We start from the raw sequence: 21,905 nt of genomic DNA, 5'->3' as shown, positions 1-21,905 counted from the left end.
CATTCACTTGCAGGAAGTTTAAATCTTCGCTTGGAGAAAGCTTCATATTTATTCTTCCCCCGATGTGTTATTCCTGTACAATATTAAAAGAGTACAGGAAAATTCACAGTGCTACACTGAAAGCCTATGGTAGTTGTTTTGCTCACAGTATTTTTAATTCTGCACTTCCTCCTTTAATCTGCTTTCCTCTCCGTCCTCCAGTCTACACGGTAGTTTACTGCACTTGTGGAAATACTGTACTGCTCGTTGCAACAGGCTACTGCTAACCAACTTTGGTTTTTGCTGACTGCTACTCTAACTGGCATGGTTTCACCAGCTGTATGTTAACATAGGTTCACTCCCTGGGTCATGAGGGGTACAAGTCAACCATAACCTACTGGGAAAGTCACTTTTCCTATATGAAAGTGTGAGTTGGCTTTCTACCATAATTATGACCCAAAAATGTCACGGTGTGTACGTCACTGCCATAAGCCCACTTTTACGAATATGTTGGAAGGTAGAAGTTGCTGATTCATAACACATGACTCATAATCTTACGATGGACTGCTCTAGGTATAAAATACTATTTGGTTTACCCTAAGTTCCCTTGTTCCTTCTTAGAAAAAGGCATTCGGTGTCTCTAATCAGAAAGAAAATGAAAGTTAAGGCACATTGAGCTGATGTTGGTGATAGCATTTTTCTCAGGAACTCAGTAAGACTGCCTTGTTTTTAAAGCTGACTTCCTCTTAGATTTGATGGCTTGAACTTCTAAACCACTGAAGAATTTCTTGTGAAAATGACAGTTGCTGCTTTAAATTTCTTGAAGTTTATATTTTACATTCTTATAATTGATTTAATTCTAATATTATACATCTCTGGTACTTTTCCCCTGAAAGCTTTTCTTTAATTCCTATTACGCCATTGCCTGGAATGGAATCTGACATATAGGAAGAAATTCTATGTAAAGAACTTTCCTAAATTGTATCATTTTGCATTTGAAAACCATAATTTGAACAATAATTGGGCTAGGATCTAAGAAAAGTTATATTTTGTTTAACTGGTCTAAATAGAAGGCAAGTACAAAACTATTAAAAGACGTTCTTCAAATATTAAGACATTTTAAAGGCCAACCTGCACACTTTTGCTTATATTTGTCTAGAATTTCAAGGCAAAGATGAGTAGTTATTTACAGGAAGTTTTAGGTTTGTGCTACTCATACTTGGAAAAAGTCCCCCAAAACAAAAACTATACTTGAGATACCTGATAACATAGACACTTAACCAATGGCAACAGAGACTTCATTCCAAGACAGCTTTTGAAGTTTCTTCTACCCCTTAAAATAAGTTTTATTTTACGTCTGGCAGAAATTAAAACTATGACTTTTTGCCAAGAACAGGATAATCTCAAATTGGGGCCAGTGACTCACTTTAATGTTCAAAGCTGTGTGAACCTCATCACGGAGTCCTTGAAATCCCGGTGCCCACGTGCCCCATAACCACTCCCTGGGAGGCCAGGAAAGACCTCTGAGAGCATCTTTCTGTGGGAAAGTCAAAAATGAAATTTTACATTTCCTTTGAGCCAAACCAGCTGTTTTTCCTTTAAAGATTTCCCTTTGAGATTTCTATTTTATGTCTAAGCCTAACCAGTATTTTTTTGGCAAGCAAGAGTTGTGGGAGTGTATCTGTCAGGATAGGAAAGTCAAAGCCAGAAATGCCTTCTGCCATGCTGGGTGATGCAAAACTTTTAAAGAAACTTTATATTATAAAAATTTTCAAACATTCATAAATGGAGGAGTGCAGTATAATGAATCCCCAAGGACCCATCACACAGCTTCAATGTTTATCCACCTTTTATCAACACTGTCCTGTAGATTCTCCCCATACTTCCTACCCCCACCCCCACTATTGTTTTAAAGAAAAACTCAGAGACTTTTATCATCTTACCCGGTAACACTTGAATTTGTCTCTCTTAACAGATAAGGATTTTTACAAAACCTAGTCACGGTGTCATTATCATTCATCTCAAAATTGACAGTGATTCTTTAATATCATTTAGTGTTCACACCATGGTAAAATTCCCTAATTGGACCCTGTTTCCAAAAGAAAGAATCAAAAGTAAAAATGTACTGAGAAAAAGCCAGCCCACACCGTGCTTTCGATTCAGGCATTGAGCAGAAAGGTCCCATTCGTGCCACTGTCCAGCATAAAGAGTGTAGAACTTCCTTTCCCTCACACCTGTTCCAGTCTGGAAGGTAAATGACATGATTCACAGTCCTCTTTTTACCTATAACAGTTCCCCCTCTCTTCTCTATGACTTTATTTGTTAAAGGGACTGTAGGATTTGCTCTGTACAATTCCCACATTCTGGATTGGCTGACTGCATCCTTGTTGTTTTGTTTAGCTTGTTCCTCTCTCCCCAGTGTCTCCTGCACACTGGTTGTTAGAGCCTTGAATAAGTGGTGTATGTGTATGTGTATGAATATACTGGCTAAAATGCTCCGTAAGTGGTCATGAAATAAGCTTAGTTCTTCCTGTCCCTCAGGAGGGACATGATACCTGCTCGGCCCTATTTATAGTGGTGCTCAGAGCGCTCAGTGAGTCAGACATTGTCAGCTTGGTCCATCGTTCTGAAGTTTCCAGAAAACTTTCACCTAATGGTTTAGTGCATCCATTGATGATCATTGCCTCCATTGATGATCAATGTTTCAGTCATTTTGTTGTAGTTTGCAAATTGATAATTTTCTCATTTTTTGATGTATGAATTTGTTATATTCATTTAAATTAATTTTGCTAGTTTTTCTATACTTGCGTAAATTTGAATATCTGATCTTTTAGTTTAATTTTTTTTTACAGTTAGATGTCCAAATGGTAACTTAAAGGTTGAGACTATTTTTTAAATCCGTTCTATAGATGAATGTTTTTTGTAGTTGTTCCACTGATTCATCATTTAAACATGAGCAAAATTCTGAGTCATGTTAAAATGAGGCTGCCGTGTGCTAATACTCTACCAATATTTGAAAGGCCCATATAGAAATAAAAACGCCTTTTCATAGCCACTTCATATAGGAAATCACCTTGAAGTCACTCCACCTTGTGATGTAGGGATTTTTTTTAAGCATAATTCACATACCGTAAAATTCACCCTTTTAAACTCTATAACTCAGTGGTTTAGTCTATTCACAAAGTTGTGCAACACTTTTATCACTCCCGAAAGGAACCCCCAGCCCCTTAAGCAGCCACCGCCCATTCTCCTCTCCCCTAAATGGCAACCCCTAATCAACTTGCTGTCTCTGTAGATCTGCCTGTTCTGGGCGTTTCGTATGAGTGGAGTCATACAACATCCGGCCTGTCTGGCCTCTTTCACTTAGTATAATGTTTTAAAGGTTCATCCGCATCATAACATTAATCAGTACTTTATCCCTTTTGTGGCTGAATAATATTCCATTGTGTATATATACCACCTTTTCTTTATCCATCCTTCAGTTAATGGACTTTTGGGTGGTTTTCACTTTTTGGCTATTATAAATAATGGGGCCATGAAAATCTGTGTGCAAGTTTTTGGGTGGACGTATGCTTTCCTGGATGTATACCTAGGAGTGACATTGTTGGTCACATGGTCATTCTATGTTTCACTTTTTGAGGAACTGCCAAATAGCTTTCCAGCCGCACCATTTTTCATTCCTACCAGTGTATATGGAGCTTCCAGTGTCTCCACATCCTCCCCAAAAGAGTCATTGTCTGTCTTTTTTATTATCGCCCCCCCCAGTGAGTGTGAGGTGGAGCTCATGTTTTGATTTGCATTTCCCTAATGACTGATAATGTTAGGCATTATTTCATGTGCTATTGACCATCCATGTATCTTATTTGTAGAAATGCCTCCTTCTTAAGTGGAAATACTTAAATCTTTGTTCACTTTTAAATTGTGTTAATTGTTTTTTGAGTTGTAAGAGTACTTTATATATTCTGCATGCTAGAACTTTATCAGATACACGGTTTGCAGATATTTTCTTCATTCTGTAAGTTGTCTCCTCATGCTCTGGATAACGAACGTCCTTGAAGCACAAAGGTTTTCAATTCTAATCAAATTGAATTTATCTGTTTTTAGTTGCTTGTACTTTTAGCAACATATCTAAGAAACCATTGCCTAATCCAAGGACTTGAAGATTTATACCTATGTCTTCTTCCCAGAGTATTATTTTTTAGCTCTTACATTTAGGTCTTTGATCACTGTCGAGTTAATTTTATGACGTGAGATCAGAGTCCGACTTCATTCTTTTTCTTGAGCTTATCCACTTGAGGAGACTATGTTTTCTCCATTGCATGGTCTTGTCACCCTTGTTGAAAATTAATTGACAGAAATGTATGGGTTATTTTGGGACTCTTACTTCTGTCCTATTAATCTACATATCTATCCTTGGGCCAACACTACATGGCGTTGATAACCATGGTTTTATAGTAAGTTTTGAAATCAGGACATGTAAGTCCTCCAGCTTTTCTTTTCACAAGACTGTTTTGTCACTCTGGGTCCTTTTCATGTCCCTATGAATTTTAGGACCAAGTTATTTCCCCACCTGGGGTTTTGAATCAGTAGAATAATTTGGGGAGTTTTGACGTCTTAACAACGTTAAGTTTTCCAATTTATTAACACAGGACATCTTTGCATTTATTTAGGACTTTAATTTCTTTCGGTGATGTTTTATGGTTTTCAGTGTACAAGCTCTACACTTCTTTTGTTAAATCTCTAAGTATTTTATTCTTTTTGTTGCTATTTTAAATGGAATTATTTTGATTTCATTTTTGGATTGTTTGTTGCTAGTATACATTCATACAATTGATTTTTATATATTAACGTTGTATATGCAAACTTACTGAACCAGTTTATTAGTGCGAATTTTTTTTTAAAGATTCCTTAGGATTTACTATACACAAGATCATGTCACTTACAAATAGAGATAGTTTGATCCCTTTCCTTCCAATCTGGGTGCCTTTATTTCTTTTTCTTGCCTAGTTTCCCTGGCTAGAACTTAACAGTAGATATTGAACAGAGTTGGCAACAGAAAATGTCTTTGTCTTGTTCCTCATCTTAGGGAGAAAACTTTCATTTTTTCACCATTAAGTATGTTGCTGGCTGTAGGTTTTTGGTAGATACTCTTTATCAGGTTGAGGAAGTTTTTTTTCTATTCCTAGTGTGTGGAGTATTTTTATCATGAAAGGGTATGGGACTTTTCTCAAATGTTTTTTCTGCATCTAAGAAGATGATGATGTGGTTTTTTTCTTTCATTTTGTTAATGTGGTATATTATATTGATTGATTTTTGGACATTGGACCAACATTGCATTCTGGGATAAATCTCACTTGGCCACAGTGTATAATTTTTTTGTATGTTGCTGAATTCCATTTGCTGATATTTTATTGAGGATTTTTGCATCTATGTTGATAAGGGATATTGGTCTATAGTGGGGTTTTTTTGTGGCATCTTTGTTTTTAGTATTGGGTAATATTGGCTTCATAGAATGAATTGAGAAGTGCTTCCTCTTTTTTGTGAAACAATTTGTAAAGGATTGGGGCTAATTCTTTAAATGTTAGGTGCAAGTCACCAGCAAAGTACTCCTGGGCTTGTCTTTGTGGGAAGTGTTTTGATTACTCATTCAATCTTTTTATTTGTTGTAGATTTATTCAGATTTTCTGTTTCTTCTTGAGTTAGTTTCAATAGTTTGTGTCCTTCTAGGAATTTGTCCATTTTATCCAGGTTATCTAATTTGTTGATATATCATTTTTATAGTTTTCCCTTATAATGCTTTTTATAAGGTTAGTAGTAATGTCCTCATTTTCATTCCTAATTTTAGTAATTTGAGTCTGCTCTCTTTTCCTTAGTCAGTTTAGCTAGTTCTGCCAATTTTGTTCATCTCAAAGAACTAACATCTGATTTCTTTGATTTTCTATATTGCTTTTCTATCTCTGTTTAATTAATTTCTACTCTAATCTTTAGTATTTCCTTCATTCTGCTTGTTTTGGATTTAGCTTATTCTTTTTCTGGTTTTTTAAGATGGAAGGTTTATTGATTTGAGAACTTTTTTTTAACATAGGTATATAAAGTTATAAATTTCCCTCTAAGCCTGCTTTAGCTGCATGCCATAAAGTTTTGGTGTGTTGATTTTTCATTTTCATTTATCAAAAAGTACTTTCTAATTTCCCTTATGATTTGTTATTTGATTTACTGATTATTTGGGAGTGTGTTATTTCCACATGTTTATTAATTACCCAACTTTGCTTCTCATTCATTTATGATTTCAGAGCACATACTTTGCATGATTTTGATTATTTTAAATTTAATTAGACTTGTTTTATGATCTGACACACAGTCCCTCCTGGAGAATACTCCATGTGCACTCAAGAGTGTGTGTTCTGCTGTAATTTGGTGGCGTGTTCTCTAGGTGTCTGTCAGCTCTGGTTGATTTTCAGTGTTTTTCATGTCTTCTGTTTCCTCTTTAATTTTCTGTCTAGTTGTTCTATCCATTATTGAAACTGTAGTATTGAATTATCTATTTTTCCTTTTAATTCGTTCATTTTTTACTTCATGTATTTTTGTGCTCTGTTCTTAGGTTCATATGTGTTTATAATTTTTACATCTTCTTAATGGATTGGCACTTTTGTTATTATAAAATGTACTTGTTTGTCTCTGGTAATAATATTGTCTTAATTTCTATTTTGTCTGATATTAGTGTAGCCACTCCAGTTCTCTTTTGATCACTGTTTGCATGTAATACTAATTTAATTACAATAGTGTACAGAAACCTTTTTCTTATATAGCTCCATTCCCTCCTTTTCCTTTCTGTTATTGTCATAGAAGTTACATTTTATGCATTGTATGTGCATTAACATAGATTTATAAGTATTGCTTTATGCAGTTACCTTTAAATCAGATAGGAGAAAAAGAAGTTAAAAACAAAAACTTCATATGTAAGGTCTTTTCTATTTACCTATATATTTACTTTTACTGGTGTTCTTTATGTTTTCATGTGGATTCAGGCTCCTGTCTAGTGTCCTTTCCTTTCGGCCTGAAGGACTCCATTTAGTATTTCCTGTAGGGCAGGCCTAATAGCAGTAAACACTCTCAGTTTATTTATCAGGGAATAGTTTAACTTAGGACTCGTTTCTGAAGGGTAGTTTTACTAGGTAGTACAGACTGTCTCAGTTGGCAGCCTTTCTTGTAGCACTTTAATACATCACCCCAGCGCCTAGTGGCCTCCGTTGTTTCTGGTGAGTCATCAGTTGATCTTACTGAAAATCTCCTGTAAATGATGGGTTACTTTTCTTTCTTGCTGCTTTCAAGACTCTCTTTTTCTCTTTGGATTTCAAGTTTGATTATGATATTTCTAGATATAGGGCACTTTGAGTTTATGCTAGTTGGAGTCAGTTGAGCTTCTTGAATGTGTAGATTAATGTTCACCAAATTTGGGGAGTTTTGGGCCATTAATTTTTCAAGTAGTCTTTCTGCTTCACACTCTCTTACTCTTCCTCCTCTACTTTGGGGACTCCCATTATGCATATGTTGGTATGCTTGATAGTATCCCACAGGTCTCTGAGATTTCATCTTTCTTCATTCTTTTTTCTTTTTGTTTCTCAGACTGGATAATCCCAATTGACCTATCTTCAACTTCTCTTCCCCCCTTTTTTCCTCCCTCCTGCTCACATCTACTGTTGAACTCTTCTAATGAATTTTTTATTTCAGTTCTTGTACTTTTCCATTCCAGAATTGTCCCTTGTTTCCTATCATAGTTTCTATCTCTTTTATTGCAACTATTGGATAAGACATTATCTTCTTGCTCTTAGTTCTTTAAGCCTAGTTTCCTTTAGTTCTTTGAACATACTTGAAGTAGTAACTCAAAGTCTTTGTCTAGTGGTCTGACGTCTGGACTTACTCAGTTATAGCTTCTATTGATGGCTTTTCTTTCTCTATGTTGACCATACTTTCTTGTTTCTTTTGTATATTTCATAATTGAAAATTTGAGCTATTTAACTCAAATCATGGGTTCATACTGTTATTTCCTATTTGTAGTTAGGATTACAGGATATTTACTTATCTTTTACACTGAAATTCTTGTTTTTTGACATTAACAATGATTTATTCATGTCACAATATACATAAGTATAAAATAATATCATTACTGCTAATAAGACTCCTGATGTTCAATGAGGTCAGAAGAGCAATGCATGAACAAAATGAGCATTTCAACAAAGAGATAGAAAATATTAAAAAGTACCACAGAAATAAGAGCTGAAGAATATGTAATTAAACTGAAAAATTCACTGGAGAGGGTCAACAGCAAACTACACCAAGTGGGAAAAAGGATTAGTGAATTCCACGGCAGGGGAATTCATCCAATCAAAGGAGCAAAAAGAAAAAATAATGAAAAGGAGTGAAGATAGCTTAAGGGATTTATAGGGTACCATAAAAAGACCAATATACACTTTATAGGGGTCCTAGGAGGAGAGAGGAGAAAGGGGCAGAAAGCTTATTCAAGGAAAAATATGTTGAGAAAAACATACCAAAACTTATAGGATGCAACAAAAGCAATTCTAAGAGGAAACTTCATAGTGATAAACACCAAAGTAAGAAAAAATAAAGATCTCAAATAAACAACCTAACTTTATACCTCAAGGAACCTGATAAGGAAGAACAAACTAAGCCCAAACTTAGCAGAAGGAAGGAAATGACAAGCATCAGAGGATAAATAAGTGAAATAGAGACTAAAAAGACAATGGAAAAGATGACTGAAACTGAGCCTTTTTTTTGAAAATATAAACAAAATAGGCAAACCTTTAACTCCACTTACCAAGAAAAAGAGAGAGGACTCAAAGAAATAGAATTATAGGTGAAAGAGAAGACATTTCAATTGATACTACATAAGTACAAAGGATCATAAGAGAATACTATGAACAACTGTACAGCAGCAAATTGAACAGCCAGGAAGAAGGATAAATTTTTAGAAACATATGACTTAAGCAAGACTGAATCATGAAGATTAGAAAATCTGAACAAATTACTGGTAAGAGGATTGAATCAGTAATCAAAATCCTCCCAAGAAACAAAAGTCCAGGACCAGATGGCTTCAATGGTGAATTCTACGAAACATTCGAAGATGAATTAATAGCAAGCCTTCTTAAACTCTTCCAAAAAATTGAAAAGAAGTAATCACTTCCACACTCATTTTAGGAGACCAGCACTTCCCTGATATCAAAACCAGACAAGGACGGTACAAGAAATGAAAATTACTGGCCAATATCCCTGATAAACATAGATGTAAAAATTCTCAACAAAATATTAGCAAATCAAATTCAACAGTACATTAAAAAGATCATACACCATGATCAAGTGGGATTTATTCCAGGGATACAAGGATGGTTCAACATACACAATCAATCATTGTAATACTTCACTTTAACAAAATAAAGGATAAAAATCATAGGATTGTCTCAGTACGTGCAGAAAAAACATTTGACAAAGTTCAACATCCTTTCATGATGAAACTTCTCAAAAAACTGAGTATGGAAGAATGTACCTCAACATAATAACAGCCATATATGAGAAGGCCAAAACTGACATCATACTCAACAATCAAAAGCTGAAAGCTTTTCCTCTAAGATCAGGAACAAGACGAGGATGCCCACTCACCACTTTTATGCAACATTCTACTGGAAATCCCAGCCAGAGCAATGAGGCAAGAAAAAAAAAGAAGCAGCATCCAAATTGGAAAGAGAGAAGTAAAACCACCACTATTTGCAGATGACATGGTGTTAAATATAGAAAACCCTAAAGACTTCACCAAAAATCTGTTAGAACCAATAAACAAATTCAGTAAAGTTGCAGGATACGACATTAATATACAAAAATCAGTTGCATTTCTGTACACTAACAATGAACTAACAGAAATTAAGAAAACAATCCTATTCACAATAGCATCAAAAAGAATAAAACCTCTAGGAATAAATTTAACTAAGGAGGTAAAAGATCTGTATGTGGAAAACTGTAAGACATTGATGAAAAGATATTGAAGAAGACGCAAATAAATGGAAAGATATTACATGTACATAGCCTGGGAGAATTAATATTGTTAAAAATATCCACATTACCCAAAGCAATCTACAGATTAATGCAATCCCTATCAAATTTCCAATGGCATTTTTCACAGTAATAGAAAAACAATCCTAAAATTCATATGGAAACACAAAAGACCCCAAATAGTCAAAGCAATCTCAAGAATGAAGAACAAAGCTAGAGTCATCACAATTTCTGATTGCAAACTATATTGCAAAGCTGTAGTAATCAAAACAGTATGGTACTGATGTCAGAACAGACACATAGATCAATGGAACAAAATACAGAGCCCGGAAATAAACCCATGCAAATATGTTCAATTAATTTTTCACAAAGGAGCCAATACTATACAATGGGGGAAGGACCACCTCTTCAACAAATGGTGATAGGAAATCTGCATATCACATGCAGAAGAATGAAACTGGCACACTCTTACACCACACACAAAAATCAGCTCAAAATAGGTTAACGTCTTGAACATAAGGCCCAAAACTATAAAACTCCTAGAAGAAAACATAGGAGGTAAGCTTCTTGATGTTGGTCTTGACAATGATTTTTTGAATTTGACACCAAAAGCAAAGGCAACAAAAGCGAAATAAACAAATGTGACTGCATCAAATTGAAAAATTTCTGCGCAGCAAAGGAAACCATCAACAAAATGAAAAGACAACCTATGGAATGGGAGAAAATATTTGCAAACCACGTATCCAATAAGAGGTTAGTATCCAAAATATACAAGGAACTCATACAACTGAATAGCAAGAAAGCAAATAACCCAATTAAATTGGGCAAAGGACTTGAATAGACATTTTTACAAAGAGCAAACAGGTACGTGAAGGGTGCTCAGCGTCACTGATCATCAGGGAAATGCAAATCAAAACCACAATGAGGTATCATCTCACACCTGTTAGGTCGTCTGCTATCAAAAAGACAAGAGGTAACAAATGCCGGCGAGAATGTGGAGAAAAGGGAACCCTTGTGCACTGTTGGTGAGAACGTAAACTGACACAGCTGTTAAGGAAAACAGTATGGCAGTTCTTCAAAAAATTTAAAATATGACTACCATATGATCCAGCAATTCCACTTCAGGGTATATAACCAAAGGAATTGAAATCAGGATCTCGAAGAGATATCTGCACTCCAGTTTCATTGCAGCGTTATTCACAATAACCAAGGTGTGGAGACAACCAAAGTGTCCATCAACAGATGAAGAGTAAAGATGATGTGCTATGTGTATACTCACACACACACCCAAGAATATTATTCAACCTCACACAAAGGAGATCCTCCCATTTGCAACAACACAAGATGAACCTGGAGGGTATTACGTGAAATAAGTGACTTATTAAGTGAAATAAGTAAGACAGAGAAAGACAAATACTGCACGGAGTCACTTATATGTGGAATCGAAAACAAACAAAAGTTGAGCACTTAGAATAGAAAAGTGGTTGTGAGAGGCGGGGGGCGGGGTGTCGGGGAAATGAAAAGAGGTTGGTGGAAGGGTACACTCTTTCAGTTACAAGATGAATAAGATCTGAGGATCTAGTGTATAACATGGTGACTCTAGTTCCTAACATTGTATCGTACAATAGAAATTTGCTAAAAGAGTGGAACTTAAATGTTCTTTCCCAAAAAAAGATACCTATGTGAGGTGATGGCTGTGTTCATTAACTGCCTGGGGGCATCCTTTCACAATGGATGCATGTATCACATCATCGCGTTGTACACTTTAAATATCTTACCATTTTATTTGTCAGTTGTACCTCAATAAAGCTGAAAAAATACCTACTGAATATTGTTTTCCTAGTAGGTTGTTTTATCGTGTTTTGTTTTTTGGTTTCTTTGTTACTTTGTTTATTGCCCTTAGGATATATCTGACTTGAGCTGTAAAGTCTCAATACTGTATTTTAGCCAAAAACTAGAAAGCACTGAAAGGCCCATCAGTGGGAGAAGGGTTAATTTCTGGCATATTCGTATGATGGAAAACTGTACTTGATGAATAACGTACAGCTACACGCAACCATATGAGTGGGTGTCCCAAACAGTGTTGAAGAAAAACAGCAAGACCCAAATAAGCTTATATGGTATGATTCCAAATACATGTATGAGTGTGTTTAGTATAGTGTGTGTGTGTGCATTCTATTATATATAGTATCAAAGTAGGCAAATCTATCTGTCTATATAAATATACAAAACTCATCTCCTCTGGTAGAAGTGACTGTTGGGGGGAAATGCCTGGGAGGAGGTACAAGAGGAGATTTGGGCACAGACATGTGTTTTGTTTCTTAGTTTGGATGCTACTTACTCAGGCATGCTTCATATATCAGCATTTGCAAGCTGTACAATTATGTGCACTTTTCTATGTATGTATTATACTATAATGAAAAGTTTGTTTAAATTGTGATTTAAAGTCAGTTGAACTAGTTCCTTTCTGATGTGGTTACGGCACAGCTTGATATAGAGTTAGAGTAGACTTCTTTTAAAACTAATTTGTGCTCATTTTTACATGCGGATGCCAGAGTTTGCGATTGGTAGCCTAGATAATGCCAGCCATAGCCATGAATTCGGTCCTTTGATTTCTCAGGAGAACCTGTGCCTGTCAAGGGCTGGACCCAGACACGTGTGGTGCCTCCTTCTCCTTTGGTTGTTCTTGGAGCATGTACTACAATGGATGTAAGTTTGCCAGAAGCAAGATCCCAAGAAAATTTAAGCTGCTTGTGGATGACCCAAAAGAGGTTTGTTTACTTCCTGATGTATAATCTCTTTATTTTTCATGGAGAATTAATGAGCATAGATGAAGTGAACAATATGACGTACTCCGTCACACTTTCATTAACAAGATTACAGATGAGTCAACAAAATTTTGCCTAAACTGGAGTCACATTATAATATTTTATAAAGTTAACATAATAATCATGTGATAACAAAGTAATAGATAAAGTTTGAACAACATAAGTTCTTCATACCTATGGCCTTTCATATTTATTCATTTTTATGTTAATTCCAGAGTTTTAAACAGCTGTCACTTCAGTATTAAAACTAAATGTTAACGCTTATGTGTTAAAATTATCATCTTTTGAACTTGAATTATAGAAGTCATGTTCATTACTGCAATGATCAGAAAAGACCATTTCTAGTCACATTTTCATACCATGAGATTTGATAGTTTAAAGTTACCGTAATGAACACATTCAAGTAATCAAAATATATTTAGATTTTAACATAAAAGTGTAATGGAAATAAATGAACATTGATTTCTCATTGAATTCACTGGTTTTTTGTCTTTTCTCTAGAATACATATTTCTCAAAATATAACTTACAGATTGGTATCAAATTTAAAACTTTTAGGTAGCATGTGTTCTAGAGTGTACTAATTGAATAATCAGAAAACCTCAGTATATTCAGCATTTAGATATGACCAAATTTTTAGTGACTATGCATCTTATAATTATCTTTCAAATTTTAAATGCAATTGAAATATACAGTTATACTGTGGATATTATAATATTGATATGTCCCTCTAAATAAAACTTGTTAGCTTTGTTGTTTGTGACTATAATAGTAACTAGCAGTTTAATAAAGTGCAAAAACTCTTGAAATCACAATATAAATTTTTTTCATAGGATTACAGTATTGTTAATAAACTATATTACTTAAACATGCTAGATGTCCTCTTTTCATCGGGAAAAAACACAAATATTTAGTAAACCTAATGAAGACTAGCACCTTTGCATGCTGTCAGCCACTTTAATTTTCCACACTGGAGAGCTTTCTCACTGCTATTTCATAAATGTTTACCATTCCAACCATGTTTCATGTAAACCAGATCCGGGGGATGGCTAGTGCCGTCTCCCCTCAGGTGGGCAGGAGGACTGCACTCAGAAACCTTACCTCCTAAACTACGAACCAGTACATCTCTGCCGGCGATTCTGTCTCCTAAGATTTTTAGAGAAATAGTAATATGAAATGAGAGCTTCTAAGTATGAACAGCAACTGGGTATTATCACCTACCATTTTAAAAAGCAATATTACTTGGAAAATCTGTTCCTTATGGGAAGAAGGCAGTGCAACTGAACATTTTTCCTTTCAAGTAAGCCTTACAAAGTTCTTTGTATATACCACATTCTAGGTCTGAGAATTTTATCTATATTTGAAGCATCTAGTAAGTGGAGAGATCATTTCAAATTTTGAAGTACTATTTTTATAAACATTTAAAAATATAAAGATTGCAAATAGACCAATTAAGCCAAATGAATCCTTTCAATAGCTCATCTTCCTTGGAAGCTCATTGGAGAGGGAGTGGAGAATGTGACCTCTTTAAGACCAGATGGCTTCATTCTCCTAACCCTGCTATTAGCATGGGCTTATATTCATAAACTGTCAAATATTTGCATGCAAAGTAGAAAATTGATTAATCTGATGAAATACCAAAGAGCTAGATATTTAATAGCACATACAAATATAGGTGATATATGGTCTATAATTTTCACTTAGAAATAGTCATGTTAAGATGCTTTAGTTATTTAATAAGAAAGACACTATACATTATGTTTTGGATCCAAGATGTAGGGGGAAAATGTCTAACTGACAGCCTCTCTCACATACAGAGATAATTGATTTAGAATTTAATATGTAGAATTATTCGTTTTATACAGGAAGAGAAACTGGAGTCTCATTTACAAAACTTATCCACTCTTATGGCACCAACGTACAAGAAACTTGCCCCTGATGCATATAATAATCAGGTAAGTTTAAATAATTATTGACAATGATCGAAACAGTTCACTTGCTCATTATTGATGACCGACCTACCTACTTCCAAAACTATTTTTGAAGAAATGCTCCTCCTTTATTTGTCTAACTTTGTCTCTCCCGAATTGTCGAAGCCACTGCAGTGTTCTGTTTCTGGGATATGAAAGTTACACCATCCAAAAGAGCATAGTTTTGGTCTTTTAAATCTGTAAAGATAATGAGCTTTTAAGGCTCACAAGCTGTTTCTATCTATTAATCTTGTTCTCCTATAGATAATTTTGTCTCTATAAGCAGAATCCAGGAATTAATTAAAATTATGTGGCCCAAACTATAGGTTCTAATTATCTACAACTGTTTCCACAGAAAGTCTATACGTATACAGCTATGGGTGTACTAATTTGTTAAGTGCACATACCTGAGTCCAGATATGACCGATCTGGCTGGATCCTTTTCTCTATTCTTGGCCTTGGCTCCATGAACTAAGCAAAACTATTTCTTCCCTGTTTTAACAGTGTGTTCTAGACTGTGCCTGTCTAGAAGGCTGAGTAGCTGGTTCAGAAGTGCTCAGGAAGCAGGCAAAAGAGCGTAGAGTCTCCTCTGCTTCAGTAGTGTCAACATAACAGCATTACATGAAAACCTGATCTGAACCAGATGCTGTGTTTAATCTCTGCGGACATAAAGAGGAACAGTGTAGCCTCTCTGTCTTCAGGAATTCCTTCTGTAGAGGAGACACGGATATGTAAAATACCATTACAGAAGAACACAGTAACAGCTACGGTAGAGGTGTGCACACATCTCTGAGGGAAGAGAAAGATTCTTCCTGAGTGTAGAGTATAAATGTAAGGTCAGAGATGGCCTTGGAGGCCATGCAAAGAGCTGTGGACTTTCTCCTGTAGGTGAGAGCACTGCCACGGGGGGCTTTTAGTGTATGTTGGGGGTGGGGGAGGGTGAAGTGATTTAATTTAAAAGGTCACTCAACAAGCCAAATAAATGAAACATAGCTTAGATTAGTGTAAGATTAAATTAAAGAAGAAGTAAGCTATTGTAGTCTTTGGGCAAGAGATATAAAGTCCTAAATTAAAGAAATGTCAGTAGTGATGGAGAAAAGGAAATAAGAATGTGAAATATTTGAGGTGGAACTTACAGAACTCAGTGTTGGATTTAAGGATGAGCGAAAGACAGAATTTGAGGATCCACCAAATTTCTGGTTTGGACAGGTGGTTCTGTTAACTGGTGACAGGAATCAGTAAGGGAAAGTAAGTTTGGGGGAGAGAAGGGGAAGATGATAAATTTCATTTTGGATATGCTGGTTTGACCTATTTCTAGGATAATTAGATGGAAAGTCAGGAGAAAAATCCAGACTAGCGCTGTAGATTTGGGAGTTATCAAAATGCAGGAAGTAGTTGAAGTTGAATACATAGAAGTGAATGCAGTTTTTCAGAGTGGAGATTCTAAAGAGGAGGAGGGCTAAATGATGCACTCTGGATCACAGCCACATTTTGGGGGTGCGTATAGGAAGAGAAACCAGTGAAGCAAGTGCTGGGTAGAAGCGGTTAAAGATTTAAGGGAAGAGGGAAACTGACAGGTGGGGGAAAGCTGGAGGCGACGAGAAGTCATGCAGGGCAGAGTGCACAGCAGCAGGGCACATGGACTTGTGAAGGGCACTGCATTTGCAGACATTGTCGCTGGCTTAATAACATGGAAGACTCCAGTGGGATTAGATCAGTGTACGTGACAGAGACGGACAGGGGACCAATCCTAATCAATGATTTAGCTCCTCTTGTTTCCATTGTGAGCTTCAATACTTTCCCCACCCAAACCTCAATATATATATTTTTATTGGGAGCAAAGGAGCCAAATTTAATAATGATGGTCTGTTTATAAGTTGTTTTATGTCACAACTTAGGGTTTTAGAAATATATGTGAATGTCTATAAAAGTTATTTTAAATGCTGTTAATAATAGTGGGATTAATAGCTATTTTACAACCTTACCTATTTTACTATCACAGAAAAGTATAAAGAATGCTTTGGTACTGTTGTAAAATAATTCTAGGTGAGAAACACAATAAATCAAGCGATGAAGATAAGAAAATGAATTGAAGATATTAAATGTCACTAGATTTCAACTTTGGCCATTTTCTGTTGACTGAATTTTTTTATAGGTATATTAATCAAATGGGCTTAGCTGGGGAAAGGGACAGAACAACAAAGCATTGATCTTCTTTTTAATCCTGTTATTCTTATTATAGACTGTCTCATACACACCTGGTTTTCTAAGCATTTATATTCTACTTAGTAGATTTTGTTTGGAGTGTTTCATGCATTTCCCAAATCTGAAATGCCCAAAATTTCTAAGTTATAACAGGATGATTAGGTATAATTTCTTAGGTGTGTTTCAGTGTTTATACGAGCATAAATGTGTAGGTGTACTAATCAATGGGCGCAAAGTTTCGGCTAAGCAAAGTGAACAAGCTCTGGAGATCTGCTGCACAGCGTCTGTACCTGTAGTCGACAATAACGTATCAGACACTTAAAAACTTGTTAAAAGGGTAGGTCTCAAGTTAAGTGTTCTTACCACAATAAATTAAATATATACATACATTCATACATTAAAAATAGGTGTAATGGGGCCGGCCTGGTGGTGCAGTGGTTAAGTTCACACGTTCTGCTTCAGCATCCCAAGGTTCACTGGTTCAGATCCCGGATGCGGACATGGCACTGCTTGGCAAGTCATGCTGTGGTAGGAATCCCACACATAAAGTAGAGGAAGATGAGCATGAATGTTAGCTCAGGGCCCGTCTTCCTCAGCAAAAACAGGAGGATTGGCCTCAGATGTTAGCTCAGGGCTGATCTTCCTCAAAAAAAAAATAATTTAAAAAATAAAATAGGTGTAATGTCTATATAAATTAAATCAACTAATGGCTATGAATGGATGTGGTGTTTTTTATATTGCATGGTAGGTACTATTGGTAATGTTCATCCATATGTCTTGATAGAGTTTAAAAATCCAAAAAACAGCCATGTGATCTTTCCACACAATATATGGGAAGACCTTTTGAGGTTATAGGTGCTGTCAAAACCTACCATTTGATCTTTGCCTCCTTCCCTCAACTGAATAAAATATCTTTATGTCTCATATCTGAATGTTCTTCCTTGCTTTACTTCTTGATTTCATAGTCAAAGTCTTATTGCTAAAGTTAAGCTTCATTGGGTCTTCATAGTATATCTTCTGTCAACCCCGTGGACTTAGAACATAGGTTTTCTCAATTTAAACGTTTTTTTCTTTATATCTATCCAGTAGACTCATTTTTGCTCTGCTTTTTCTATTATCATCTTACCATTAAACTTTAGGGCTGAATTAGCAGGTTCAGATCTCAAAATCATGTGCTTGCATCAGATGTGGAGATGACATTTTTAGACCAATGCTGTCCAAGAAAACTTCCTATGACAGTGGAAATATTCTCTGTCTACACTGTGCAGCACAACAGCTGCCAGCCACACGTGGTTATCGAGTGCTCGATATGTGGCCAGTGTAATCAAGTTAATGAATTTTTATTTTAATTTAATAGATTTAATTAGCCACATGTGGCTAGTGGCTACCATATTGAACAGCACAGCTTTACACCCTCAGAAAGCCATGCACTTAGATTGTCTTCCAGACATGGAGATGTCTCTCCAGTAATCCATTCACAAACCCCTTCATGGTGTTTCTTGTGAGATAGCCTAAGTCTGTCTAATGATCAACTAGATTTTGTACACATTTTTATTCAAGGAACAGAATGAAGTGATCTAGAACACGGCATGGACTAAACAGTCACAAACCACACAGCTATGTGGTCATACAGTGGTCAACACCATCACTTTCTTTTGACCAGAGTCTTATAAGTTTCAGTATATAAATATGCTATGTGAACCTGATGGTAAATAATATTCAAGTCATCAAAAACTTTATCAAGTTGTGAGTTCAGCTTCTAGCCATGACAGATTAACAGGGACTGGATTTACTTTCACATATTAAAAAAAAACAACAACAGAATATATGAAACAATGGCTTTTAGACATAGGACAATAAGAACCACAAGATAGTAACACTGTCTTGGAGGAAGGAAATGAAAAAGGTGAACCTATGATTACCTGAGCTTACTTCCAAAAAATGAAGAGCACGATAGGCTCAGGGCAGGGAGGGGGAACCCAAACAGACCCCAGGGTTATCTCCGTGTGAAGGAGACTAAGTTCAGAATTTGGGGAAGCCAAGGTGCTAGAATTCACCATTCAGAGTACCAGAGAGGAGAGCGCTTCATTGAGAAGAGCTTCAGAGATCTGTAGAGGGTTCTGCTTGCGTCGTCAGCTGAGTACTGAACAGTGCGTGCATGTGAAGAGATCACCAAGGCTGTGGAAGGAGCCATCAAAAGGAATAGGCAGGGGCTGGCCCCGTGGCCAAGTGGTTAAGTTCACACGCTCTGCTTCAGCAGCCTGAGATTCTCCAGTCTGGATCCTGGGCACGGACCAACACACCACTCATCAAGCCATGCCATGGCAGCATCCCCCATAGAACTAGAACCACTTACAACTAGGATATACAACTACATGCTGGGGCTTTGAGGAGGAAAAAAAAGAGAAAGATTGGCAACAGATGTTAGCTCAGGGCCACTCTTCTTCACCAAAAAACATACCTTAAAAAAAAAAAAGAAAAAAAAAGAGGAACAGGAGGAACAACCCCTTGATTCCATACACAACTGGACTAGTTCTTGTTAATAACATGCAGAAGGAAAAGACCTCCTAGCAGACAAGATATCAAGTAGGGTATTCAGAATTTTACGGCCTTGGTACAGAAGTAGATTAGGCTGTTCTGGTCCAAACTAGAAATGGTTACAGTCAAGACTTGAAAGGATCAAGCTGATTCCAATAACTTAACAGCATCCCAAAACAAAATTTTTTTTAAAATCCCACAGACAACAAGGTAAAATTTACAATGTCTAGCATCCCATCAAAACTCACCAAGCATACAAAGAAATAAGAAACTGTGACCCATCATGAAGAAGGAGGAAAAAAACAACCAATAGAAATAGTTCCAGAAATGACATGTGATAAGAATATGGAGACAAGGACATTAAAATAGTTCTCATACATATATTCCATTTATTCAGGACAACAGAGGAAGTATGAGCATGATAAAGAAAGCTAAGAAGATATCAAGAAGACCCACATTGAATTTATAGAGATGAAAAATATATGTCTGGATAAAAAATATGCTAGTTGGAATTAATTCCAGAAGATTAGTGGACTTGAATACATAGCAGTAGAAATGTTCCAATGTGCAATAAAGAGAAAAGGCAAAATGAAAAAAATGAATAGATCAAAGGCCTCTGAGACAATATTATTACACTAATATATGTGTAATTGGAGTCCCAGAAGGAGGTAGGGTACTGAAAAGTATTTAAAGAAATGGTCACAATTTTTTCAAATTTGTTCAAAACTGTCAACCCATTGATCCCAGAAACTCATCAAGCCCCAACCAGGGGGGTAGGGGAAGACTTGAAGAAAACCAGATAAAGGCACATTGAAATCAGTTTGCTTAAAGTCAGTGATAAAGAGAAAATGCAAAAAGCAGATGGAGAAAAAAATGGCATAGTACATATAGTGAAGAAAACGATAATAAACACAAGAGACTTCATGTCAGAGGAAAATACAAGAAAGAGGATAGAGGAGAAACATATTTAAAGTATTGAAAGATTTATTTTCACATATACAAAAGCTGAAATAATTTACCACCAGCGACTAACACTTCAAACATGTTAAAGAAAGCGCTCCAGTAGAAAGAAAATGACATCAGATAGAAATCTGGATTGACTAAAAGGAAGGAAAACATCATAAATACTAGGTATGTGAGTAAAAAGACTTTCTTTATCTAAAAATTTCTTTAAAAGATAATTTGCTATTTTAAAAAATATATTAACAATGTACTTTGAGGTTTCTAATGTAATAGTAATGTAATAATGCTATTTTAAAAAATATATTAGCAATGTACTTTGAGGTTTCTAATGTAATAGTAATGTAATAATGAAATAGCACAGAGGCTGGGGGATTGGAAGAATACTGTTGTAAGGTTCTTGCGCAGAGAGTGGTGGAATACTACTTGGATGTGTAGACTGTGAAAAGTTAAAGAGTACGCTGTAGATCTTAAAGCAAGCAGCCACTAAAAAACAGTGTATAGCTAATGCACCAGTAAAAAGATGAAAATGGAATCAACCAAAAAAATTTTTAAAAATATGGAACCATAAAAAAGATAAGACAAATATAAAACAAATAGCAAGATGGTATATTTAATCCCAACCATATCAAAAACCCCATTAAATGGAAATGGTTTTTAACACTCCCAATTAAAAGGGAGAGCTTGTGATACTGAATAATCACATCGATACTGAACAATTGTGATGTTGAAAAAAGCAAGAACCAAGAAATATCATGCTAATATAAATCAAAAGAAAGCTGGAATGATTATATTAACAACAGACAAAGTAGATTTCATAGCAAAGAATATTATAAAGTATAAAGAGGATCCTTTAATATGATAATAAAGATAAAAGGGTCAATTCAAGAGAACATGATAATCCTAACTATGCATGCATCTAACTATGCAGAGCTTCAAATTTTATTAAACAAAAACTGATAGAACCAAACAAATTAATGCATCCACAATTATAGTCAGAGATTTCAATACATCTCTCTCAATAACTGTTGGAACAAGCAGACAAAAAAGCAGTAAGGAGAGAGGAGATTTGAACAACACTTTTATCCAACTTGACCTTATTGGCATGTCCAGAACTCGCCACCCAACAGAATTAACATTTTCAAGGGTACAAGGATGAATTACCAAGATAGATTATATTCTGGGTCATTAAACTAGTATCAATAAATGTAAAAGCTTTAAAGTATGTTCTGTGACCACAATGAAATCAAATTAAATCAAAAATCTGTACCAGAAGGATACCTACAAAATCCTTAAATATCTGGAAACTGATCAACGTATTTCTAATGACCTATTGGCCAAAGAATAAATCACAAGGGAAATTA

The 21,905-nt window shown here is 35.6% G+C and overlaps 1 protein-coding gene across 4 annotated transcripts in view; it reads left to right on the top strand.

Annotated features, from left to right (window-relative positions):
- Window positions 1-21,905, top strand: part of TET2 (tet methylcytosine dioxygenase 2) — a 116,830-nt gene that overhangs the window by 84,772 nt on the left and 10,153 nt on the right. For all 4 annotated transcript variants that reach the window (XR_011436316.1, XR_011436315.1, XM_023636795.2 and 1 more), the window contains 2 exons: window positions 12,662-12,812; window positions 14,734-14,823. Coding sequence is in view for 2 of the 4 variants with exons in the window: in XM_023636795.2 (XP_023492563.1) it covers window positions 12,662-12,812; window positions 14,734-14,823 (241 nt within the window). In the remaining 2 variants the exon portion in view is untranslated. The remainder of the gene's footprint in view (window positions 1-12,661; window positions 12,813-14,733; window positions 14,824-21,905) is intronic.

The sequence above is a fragment of the Equus caballus genome, chromosome 2 (genome assembly GCF_041296265.1).
Source record: "Equus caballus isolate H_3958 breed thoroughbred chromosome 2, TB-T2T, whole genome shotgun sequence".
Lineage (NCBI taxonomy): Eukaryota > Metazoa > Chordata > Mammalia > Perissodactyla > Equidae > Equus > Equus caballus.
This window is presented reverse-complemented; position numbering and strand designations above follow the sequence as displayed.